The sequence below is a fragment of the Triticum aestivum genome, chromosome 6A, assembly GCF_018294505.1.
Source record: "Triticum aestivum cultivar Chinese Spring chromosome 6A, IWGSC CS RefSeq v2.1, whole genome shotgun sequence".
NCBI classification, from domain to species: domain Eukaryota; kingdom Viridiplantae; phylum Streptophyta; class Magnoliopsida; order Poales; family Poaceae; genus Triticum; species Triticum aestivum.
The window spans coordinates 132,686,406-132,697,451 of record NC_057809.1 but is presented as its reverse complement, the minus strand read 5'-3'; the positions used below and the strand labels follow the sequence as shown (position 1 = coordinate 132,697,451).

Sequence of the window (11,046 nt, the reverse complement as noted above, 5' to 3'; positions counted from 1 at the left end):
TAATGAAAAATTCCCACTAGTATATGAAAGTGACAAAACAAGAGACTCTCTATCATAAATATCATGGTGATACTTTGAAGCACAAGAGTGGAAAAAGGATAGTAGCATTGTCCCTTTTATTTTTTTTATTTTTTTATTTGGCCTTTCCTTTTTTGGCCTTTATTTTGTTTTTTTCCTTTTTTTGGGCCTTCCCTTTTTTTATTTGGCCTTTCTCTTTTTTTCAGGGACAATGCTCTATTAATGATGATCATCACACTTCTATTTATTTACAACTCAAAGATTACAACTCGATACTAGAACAAGATATGACTCTATATGAATGCCTCCGGCGGTGTACCGGGATTGCGATGAATCAAGAGCGACATGTATGAAAAATTATGAATGGTGGCTTTGCCACAAATACGATGTCAACTAAATGATCATGCAAAGCAATATGACAATGATGATGCATGTCATAATAAACGGAACGATGGAAAGTTGCATGGCAATATATCTCGGAATGGCTATGGAAATGCCATAATATGTAGGTATGGTGGCTGTTTTGAGGAAGATATAAGGAGGTTTATGTGTGACAGAGCGTATCATATCACGGGGTTTGGATGCACCGACGAATTTTGCACCAACTCTCAATGTGAGAAAGGGCAATGCACGGCACCGAAGAGGCTAGCAATGATGGAAGGGTAAGAGTGCGTATAATCCATGGACTCAACATTAGTCATAAAGAACTCACATACTTATTGCAAAAATCTACAAGTCATCAAAAACCAAGCATTACGCGCATGCTCCTAGGGGGATAGATTGGTAGGAAAAGACCATCGCTCGTCCCTGACCGCCACTCATAAGGAAGACAATCAAATAACACCTCGTGTTTCAAATTTGTTACACAACGTTTACCATATGTGCATGCTACGAGACTTGCAAACTTCAACACAAGTATTCCTCAAATTCACAACTACCCAACTAGCACAACTTTGATATCACTATCTCCATATCTCAAAACAATCATCAAGTATCAAACTTCTCTTAGTATTCAATGCACTTATATGGAAGTTTTTATTATAACCCCCTTGGATGCCCATCATATTACGACTAATTTCATAACCAAAGCAAATTAACATGCTGTTCTAAAGACTGTCAAAATAATATAAGTGAAGAATGGGAGTTCATCTATTTCTATAAAATAAAACCACCACTGTGCTCTAAAAAGATATAAGTGAAGCACTCGAGCAACAACAAACTACTCTGAAAGATATAAGTGAAGATCAATGAGTAGTCGAATAATTATGCAACTATATGAAGAATCTCTAACATTTAATAATTTCAGATCTTGGTATTTTATTCAAACAGCAAGCAAAACAAAAGAAAATAAAATGACGCTCCAAGCAAAACACATATCATGTGGTAAATAAAAATATAGCTCCAAGTAAAGTTACCGATGAACGAAGACGAAAGAGGGGATGCCTTCCGGGGCATCCCCAAGCTTAGGCTCTTGGTTGTCCTTGAATATTTCCTTGTGGTGCCTTGGGCATCCCCAAGCTTAGGCTCTTGCCACTCCTTATTCCATAATCCATCGAATCTTTACTCAAAACTTGAAAACTTCACAACACAAAACTTAACAGAAAACTCATAAGCTCCGTTAGCGAAAGAAAACAAAACACCACTTCAAGGTACTATAATGAACTCATTTTTTATTTATATTGGTGTTAAAACTACTTTATTCCAACTTCTCTATGGTTTATAAACTATTTTACTAGCCATAGATTCGTCAAAATAAGCAAACAACACACGAAAAACAGAATCTGTCAAAAACAGAACAGTCTGTAGTAATCTATAACTAACGCAAACTTCTGGAACCCATAAAATTCTTAGATAAATTTCTGGATGTGAGGAATTTATCTATTAATCTTCTTCAAAAAGAATTGACTAAATAGCACTCTCCAATAAAAACTGGCAGCAATTCTCGTGAGCGCTGAAGTTTCTGTTTTTTACAGCATGATCGCAAAGACTTTCTCCAAGTCTTCCCAAAGGTTCTACTTGGCACAAACACTAATTAAACACATAAAACCACATCTAAACAGAGGCTAGATTATTAATTTATTACTAAATAGGAACAAAAGCAAGGAACAAAAATAAAGTTGGGTTGCCTCCCAACAAGCGCTATCGTTTAACGCCCCTAGCTAGGCATGATGATTTCAATGATGCTCACATAAAAGATAAGAATTGAAACATAAAGAGAGCATCATGATGAATATGACTAGCACATTTAAGTCTAACCATCTTCCTATGCATAGGGATTTTGTGAGCAAACAACTTATGGGAATAAGAATCAACTTGCATAGGAAGGTAAAACAAGCATAACTTCAAAATTTTAAGCACATAGAGAGGAAACTTGATATTATTGCAATTCCTACAAGCATATATTCCTCCCTCATAATAATTTTCAGTAGCATCATGAATGAATTCAACAATATAACCAGCACCTAAAGCATTCTTTTCATGATCTACAAGCATAGAAATTTTATTACTCTCCACACAAGCAAAATTCTTCTCATGAATAATAGTGGGAGCAAACTCAACAAAATAATTATCATGTGAGGCATAATCCAATTGAAAACTAAAATCATGATGACAAGTTTCATGAATATCATTATTCTTTATAGCATACAAGTCATCACAATAATCATCATAGATAGCAACTTTGTTCTCATAATCAATTGGAACCTCTTCTGGAATAGTGGATTCATCACAAAATAAAGTCACGACCTCTCAAAATCCACTTTCATAAATATAATCATCATAAATAAGAGGCATGCTTTCATCATAATAAATTTGCTCGTCAAAACTTGGGGGACAAAAAATATCATCTTCATCAAACATAGCTTCCCCAAGCTTGTGGCTTTGCATATCATTAGCATCATGGATATTCAAGGAATTCATGCTAACAACATTGCAATCATGCTCATCATTCAAATATTTAGTGCCAAACATTTTAATGAATTCTTCTTCTAACACTTTGGCACAATTTTCCTTTCCATCATACTCACGAAAGATATTAAAAAGATGAAGCGTATGAGGCAAACTCAATTCCATATTTTTTATAGTTTTCTTTTATAAACTAAACTAGTGATAAAACAAGAAATAAAAAGATTCGATTGCAAGATCTAAAGATATACCTTCAAGTGCTAACCTCCCCGGCAACGGCGCCAGAAAAGAGCTTGATGTCTACTACACAACCTTCTTCTTGTAGACGTTGTTGGGCCTCCAAGTGCAGAGGTTTGTAGGGCGGTAGCAAATTTCCCTCAAGTGGATGACCTAAGATTTATCAATCCGTAGGAGGCGTAGGATGAAGATGGTCTCTCTCAAGCAACCCTGCAACCAAATAACAAAGAGTCTCTTGTGTACCCAACACACCCAATACAATGGTAAATTGTATACGTGCACTAGTTCGGCGAAGAGATGGTGATACAAGTGGTATATGGATAGTAGATATAGGTTTTTGTAATCTGAAAATATAAAAACAGAAAGGTAGCAAATGATAAAAATGAGCATAAACAAGGCCTAGGGTTCATACTTTCACTAGTGCAAGTTCTCTCAACAATAATAACATAATTGGATCACATAACTATCCCTCAACATGCAACAAAGAGTCACTCCAAAGTCACTAATAGCGGAGAACAAACAAAGAGATTATGGTAGGGTACGAAACCACCTCAAAGTTGTTCTTTCCAATCAATCCATTGGGCTATTCATATAAGTGTCACAAACAGCCCTAGAGTTCGTACTAGAATAACACCTTAAGACACAAATCAACCAAAACCCTAATGTCACCTAGATACTCCAATGTCACCTCAAGTATCCGTGGGTATGATTATACGATATGCATCACACAATCTCAGATTCATCTATTCAACCAACACATAGAACCTCAAAGAGTGCCCCAAAGTTTCTACCATAGAATCACGACGAAAACGTGTGCCAACCCCTATGCATAGGTTCATGGGCGGAACCCGCAAGTTGATCACCAAAACATACATCAAGTGAATCATGTGATATCCCATTGTCACCACAGATACGCACGGCAAGAGATACATCAAGTGTTCTCAAATCTTTAACGACTCAATCCGATAAGATAACTTCAAAGGGAAAACTCAATCCATTACAAGAGAGTAGAGGGGGGAGAAAACATCATATGATCCAAATATAATAGCAAAGCTCGCGATACATCAAGATCGTATCACCTCAAGAACACGAGAGAGAGAGAGAGAGAGAGAGAGAGAGAGAGAGAGAGAGAGATCAAACACATAGCTACTGGTACATACCCTCAGCCCCGAGGGAGAACTACTCCCTCCTCATCATGGAGAGCACCGGGATGATGAAGATGGCCATCGGAGAGGGATTGCCCCCTCCGGCAGGGTGCCGGAACAGGTCTAGATTGGCTTTCGGTGGCTACGGAGCCTTCTGGCGGCGGAACTCCCGATCTATTGTGCTCCCCGAGAGTTTTAGGGTATATGGATATATATATAGGCGGAAGAAATACACCAGGGGAGCCTCGAGGGGCCCACAAGGGTGGAGGGCACGCCCAGGGGGGTGGGCGCGCCCAGGCGGTGGGCGCGCCCAGGGGGGTGGGCGCGCCCCCCTGCCTCGTGGCTTCCTCGTTGATCCCCTGACGTGCACTCCAAGTCTCCTGTATTGCTTTCTTTCCAAAAATAACTTTTCCGAAGGTTTCATTCCGTTTGGACTCCGTTTGATATTCCTTTTCTTTGAAACCCTAAAACAAGGAAAAAACAGAAACTGGCACTGGCACTGGGCTCTAGGTTAATAGGTTAGTCCCAAAAATCATATAAAATAGCATATAAATGCATATAAAACATCCAAGGTTGATAATGTAATAGCATGGAACAATCAAAAATTATAGATACATTGGAGACATATCACATACCACATCACCTTGGCAGGAATCTTCTTCCTGGGGCGCTCGCCCTCCACATCACCAGGGTCATCACGGCTGATCTTATAGCACAATACACCGCATACCGGGCATGCGTTCAAATCCTCGTAGTCACCGCGGTAGAGGATGGAGTCGTTTGGGCATGCATGTATCTTCTGCACCTCTAATCCTAGAGGCCAGGCAACATTCTCTGCTTCGTACGTACTCTCGGGCAATTCGTTGTCCTTTGGAAGCATCTTCTTTAACATTATCAGTTACTTTCCAAGTCCCTTGTCAGATACACCATTCTCTGCCTTCCATTCCAGCAATTCCAGTGTGGTGTCCAACTTTTTCTTGTCAGCTTTGCAATTTAGGTACAACGATTTCTTGTGATCCTCTAACATGCGCTGCAACTTCAGCCTCTCCTTTTCACTTACTCGGTTTCTCTTTGCATCGCCAATGGCCCAACCTAGATCATCAGCGGGCTCATCTGATGCTTCTTCTTTAGCTTCTTCCCGCATTGCCAGCTCAGCTTCTTCCCCCATTGTTGTACCATCGTATTCAGGGAAACCATGGCCAGGATAGTTGTCGTCATCCTCTTCTTCTTCATTGTCTTCCATCATAACCCCTCTTTCTCAGTGCTTGGTCCAAACATTATAGTGGGGCATGAAACCGGACTCAAACAGGTGCTAGTGAATGGTTCTTGAGTTAGAGTAATTGTGATCATCTTATAGCCAGCACATGTACAACACATAAAACCATCTGCCCGCTTGTTTGCCTCAGCTGCAAGCAAAAAAGTCTGCGTGCCATTAACGAACTGGGGAGAGCATCGGCCATCGTACATCCATTGCCGGCTCATCTTCATTACACAACACCGAAAAGACCAAATTAATACAAGTTCATACACACTTATTCTCATAAAACAACATACAAACTCTCTAGCTAAAGCATTTAAATGCAACAACCAATGTGATCAAGATCGCAACTAAGGTAACAATTGATCCAACAGCATAATGATACCAAGCCTCACTATCAATGTCATATTTTCTAATCTTCAAGCGCATTTTCTCCAGCTTGATCTTGTGATCATCGACGACATCGGCAACATGCAACTCCAATTCCATCTTCTCCTCCTCAATTCTTTTCAATTTTTCTTTCAAATACTCATTTTATTTTAACTAAATTTAACCTCTCAACAATAGGGCCAGTTGGAATTTCCGGTTCACATACCTCCTAGATAAAAATATCTATGTCAACTTGATTGGCGTAATTTTTCATAAACACGAAATGCAACAAATAGTTATAAAAGAGAATATACCACATCCGAATCATAAACCAGAGGAGGGCTGACAGGGACGGATATCAAAACCGTGGCACTATGTATAACAAACAACGTACGGGTAAAAAATTATACAAGTAACTATATATCTATCACACAAACATGGTTTTTATATATAAAAAGGATAAGAACAAGAGGTTCACCACAAGGTGGTGCCGTTGACGGGACGGTGCGGGCGATCGACGGTGGTTAGGACAGAGATGGGAAGGCACTAAGTAAACCATACCAACATATGCAAAGTAAGAGTTATTTTGAGCTCAAATTGCATATATATCAAATAAACTATCACATATAATTCCTCCCAAACTAAAACCCACAAATCACTATACTTATAGAGCATTGCAAGAGCTAATCTAACAATGAGAGATGAAATGACAAAGTTGCTAACCTTTGTGATCACTTGGATGGATGGAGGGCCTTCAAATCTTGACAAAATTTGGGCAAAATGAGGGATGAGCTCGAGGGAGAGGGGAAGAACAGAGAGGAGAGGAAAGGGGAAGAACAAAGAAGTCAGGCTCGACGAAGGGTTTATATAGGATGATCTTTAGTCCCGGTTGGTTATACGAACCGGGAATAAATGTGCATCTCTAGTCCCAGTTCGTGCCACGAACCGGGACTAAATGTGTTGGTGGGGCCCCAGCCTGACACCGGCCAGCCACCACCTCTTTAGTCCTGGTTCGTGGCACAAACCGGGACTAATGAGTGCCGCACACTTAGCAGTTGGAACAGGCATTAATGGTCACATTAGTGCCGGTTCATTTACAAATCGAGACTAATGAGTTGAACATTAGGTCATTTTTCTACTAGTGTGTCTTTCCAACGAGGATCGTATGACTCAAAGAATGACTCCCCACGACTCCCCACCCGCATTAACGAGATCGCACTACGCCTCCATGAGTGCCTTCCGCCGATGCATGTCCACCCACTCCGCACGACGCATTGTCGTCCTCTCAGCCCAGAAGGTGTTCTCGTCGGCGACGTCCAGCGGGTAGCGCTGGCGCCACTCCGCCATGGCTCGCTCGTCCTCCTTGGCGATGAGGAGGCGGCAGCACGGTCCTGGTCTGTTATAAGGCGAGGCGGGGGGCGACGGCCTGCGCCTGCTCGCACGTCCAGACATCGTGGAAGTTCATCTGCACGCGAGGCCTCTGGAGGCGCCACGCCGTCGCGTCGTATGCGCAGGCAGCCCCGTGCGTGGTCTCGAACGTGCCAAGACTGAGCCGGACGTCGCCGGACCGAATCTCAGCGTAGAAGGCGCCGGGGGGCGCTGGCGGACGCCGCGGTAGCCCGAAGATCCCCGGCGGCGCGGCGGCATGGTGGCGCGGTGGTGGCGCGTCGATGGCGGGACGAGGAAGCGGCAGAGGAAGCAGAAGAAGCGGGGAGAGAGCGCGTGACAATGTGGAAAGCGATGAGAGACTGAGTGGCGGGCGCAGCAATTTATAGCCGTGTCGAAAGCGGTGCGCCAAATATAGCGCGCGACCTCCCGCTTTTTCCCGCGCGCGCAGTCGTTTCTCACGCGCCCGAGTTTTTCTCCTCCGCTAAAACGCGCGAAAATGTCTCATGCGCACCCAAGTTTTTATAGCCGTTGCTGGAGATGCTCTCAAAAAGGCACCTCGGAGTGGAGCTCACACAAAAGGGGACGTACTGATTCTCGTCTGAACTTGTCTGGAGTACTTCATTACTACTCCCTTCGTTCACTTTTATAAGTCGTTTCAGACAACTGAAAATGAGCTACTTTGCATCTTGTTTGAAATATCTTCAAAGTCTTATAAAGCTGATCAGAGGAAGTAGTAGTTACTACTAGTCTGCAGACAACAGAAATCTCATGTCAACCGAAGTTGATGCTGCGCCGACGGTCAAACGACTCGTCCCAAAAGAAGTGATGGCTACAGTGGGCCGGGCCATGAGTCACGCGGCGACGTGGCCACTACCGTGAGAACAAAACTCCGCAACGAGGAACACGAGAGGCAAGTTCTAGTCGGTTCATCGATCAAACCGACCTTAACCCCATCCTTGCCTGCCACGGAACCTGCCGCCCGCTGCATATAACTCCACCCGCCACCATCCTCCATTTCCACACAAGCCCGCCCGACGAGCCCGACCCCAAGCCCTAAAACCCAATCCCAAGCCCGAGCTCGCAGAAGAGAGAAGGACCGAGTGGGTGACCACTTCAGAAACTCCGCCGATTCCCATGGCCGGCTTTCCCCTGGTCGGCCCGCCGGAGGCTGCCACCGCAGCGGGCGCGGCGGTACCAACGGGCGACGCGTTCGTGGACCTGCTGGACGCCAGCTTCAACAAGGCGACGGAGACGGGCGGGACGGGGAAGGCGCTGACGGAGAACTCCTCGCCGACGTTCGTGTCCTCGGGGGACCCCTGCCTCGACTTCTTCTTCCACGTGGTGCCCGGCACGCCGGCCGCCTCCGTCGCCTCGCTGCTCGCCGCCGCCTGGGCCGCCGACCCGGTCACCGCGCTCCGCCTCGTCGCCAACCTCCGCGGCGTGCGGGGGTCCGGCAAGTCCGACCGCGAGGGCTTCTACGCCGCCGCGCTCTGGCTCCACGCCCGCCACCCGGCCACGCTCGCGCGCAACGCCGCCTCCGTCGCCGCCTTCGGCTACCTCAAGGACCTGCCCGAGCTGCTCCACCGCATCGTGCACGGCGGCAAGTCCACCAGGACCCCCGGCAAGAAGGCCCGCCTCGAGGCCGAGGGCGGCGGCTTCGTTGGCCGCGGGCGGGGCAGAGGCCGCTGGAGCGGCGGCTCTAGCGGCCGCAAGCCGCGTAGCGAGGACCGCGCCCCGCCCGTCGGATCTTCGGAGGAGCGCACCGCGGCCAGCCTGGAGCGTGACCGGGAGCTGGCGGCCGCGGCCGCGGTGTCCCGCCGGGCCAAGAGGGCAGAGGCCGCGGCGAGGGCGTTGGAGATGTACAGCCGCGACTCCACGTACCGGTTCCTGCACGACCGCACGGCCGACCTGTTCGCCGAGCTCCTTGCGGAGGACATGCGCAAGCTGTCTGTCGGCAATGTCAAGGATTTCTCGCTCGCGGCCAAGTGGTGCCCGTCGCTGGACTCGTCCTACGACCGCTCCACCCTCCTCTGCGAGGCCATCGCGCGGCGGCTCTTCCCCAGGGGCTCGTCGTCGGAGCTCGGCGACGACCTCCCGGACGCGCACTACGCGTACCGCGCGCGCGAGCACCTCCGCAGAGCGGCCATCGTGCCGCTCCGCGCCGCGCTTAAGCTCCCCGAGGTGTTCATCTCGGCGCGCGCCTGGGAGTCCGTGGTGTACACGCGCGTGGCCTCCGTGGCCATGAAGAACTACAAGGACCTCTTCCTCAAGCACGACGCCGAGCGCTTCAACGCATACCTCGCCGATGTCAAGTCCGGCAAGAAGCGGATCGCCGCGGGCGCGCTGCTCCCGCACCAGATCATCGAGTCCCTCGGCGAGGATGGGGACGACGGCGGACTGGCCGACCTGCAGTGGCAGCGCATGGTCGACGACATGCGCGCCCTCGGCAAGCTCAACAGCTGCGTGGCCGTGTGCGACGTGTCCGGAAGCATGTCCGGCCTGCCCATGGACGTCTGCATCGCGCTTGGCCTCCTCGTGTCCGAGCTCACCGACGACCCGTGGCGCGGCCGCGTGATCACCTTCAGCGAGCAGCCGAACATCCACATGATCAAGGGCGACACCCTCTCCGAAAAGACTGAATTCGTCCGGAACATGGATTGGGGTATGAACACCGACTTCCAGGCAGTGTTCGACAAGATCCTGGAGGTGGCTGTGGGCGCCGGCCTGCCGGCGGAGAAGATGGTGCAGCGAGTGTTCGTGTTCAGCGACATGGAGTTCGACCAGGCGTCGGCGAACCCGTGGGAGACAGACTACGAGGCGATCGTGAGGAAGTTCTCGGAAGCTGGCTACGGCGCCGCCGTGCCGGAGATAGTGTTCTGGAACCTGAGGGACTCCAAGGCCGTGCCGGTGATGTCCGGACAGAAGGGGGTGGCGCTCGTCAGCGGGTTCTCCAAGAATTTGCTCAAGCTGTTCCTCGATGGCGGCGGCACGTTCACCCCGAGGGTCGTCATGGAGAAGGCTATCGCCGGCCCGGAGTATGATCAGTTGGCCGTGTTCGATTGATGCGCGTAGTCTCGGTGATGGCGAGCTGAATGACAGTTCGGCATCCAGCATTTCTAACTTAGTTTTTTTAGAACTTCTGAACAAAAGAACTTTTTCGGCAATGCTTGTTGTGTTGTGTATATGATATTCCAACAAGGAACTTGATCTTCGGCCCCGACTTCTCCTCGACTTGCGTCGATTGTTTCGGCATTGCTCTAGTTGCACGAGACCAAACTGTGGTTGTGCCACACCTCTGCGGATGAAGCCTTACAATGCCAATGGTACGATTCTTTTTACAAAAAAAAAAAATGAAACTCCATGGGCACTAGCACCCACGGTTTTATTGATATAGAAGAAGCATCCCTCATGAGAATTCCAGAAATTCGTCCCCGACGTGGATCGAACTCTGGTCGTTGGGTTTACAATCATGCGCCCCCAACCACTGGGCTATGCCCACGTCCTCCTGGATCCCCACAAGGCAATACTAGAGTTTGGGAGGACCCCTGGATCCCCTCGAACTTGGGCTTTAAACCCCTTTTACGTCTTTAGAACTCGACTGTGAATATGGTTGAGGACTTAATCAACCCGAATAATGGAGATTTGGATAGAGAGGTTTTACAGAATAATTTTCTTCCTATTGATGTGGCCGCTGTGCAAATGCTTCCTTTGGGAAGGATGGAAGAA

The 11,046-nt window shown here is 47.6% G+C and overlaps 1 protein-coding gene across 1 annotated transcript; it reads left to right on the top strand.

Moving 5' to 3' along the window:
• The first annotated feature begins 8,326 nt into the window (after positions 1-8,326).
• On the top strand, positions 8,327-10,540 carry LOC123130463 (uncharacterized). The gene has a single exon (XM_044550360.1). The coding sequence runs from the start codon at positions 8,455-8,457 to the stop codon at positions 10,381-10,383; it is 1,929 nt and encodes a 642-aa protein (XP_044406295.1). The 5' UTR covers positions 8,327-8,454; the 3' UTR covers positions 10,384-10,540.
• Positions 10,541-11,046: the final 506 nt, after the last annotated feature.

Bases quoted from the DNA above. Each gene is read 5' to 3' on its own strand.
- LOC123130463 (XM_044550360.1), top strand. From the start codon at position 8,455: ATGGCCGGCTTTCCCCTGGTCGGCCCGCCGGAGGCTGCCACCGCAGCG.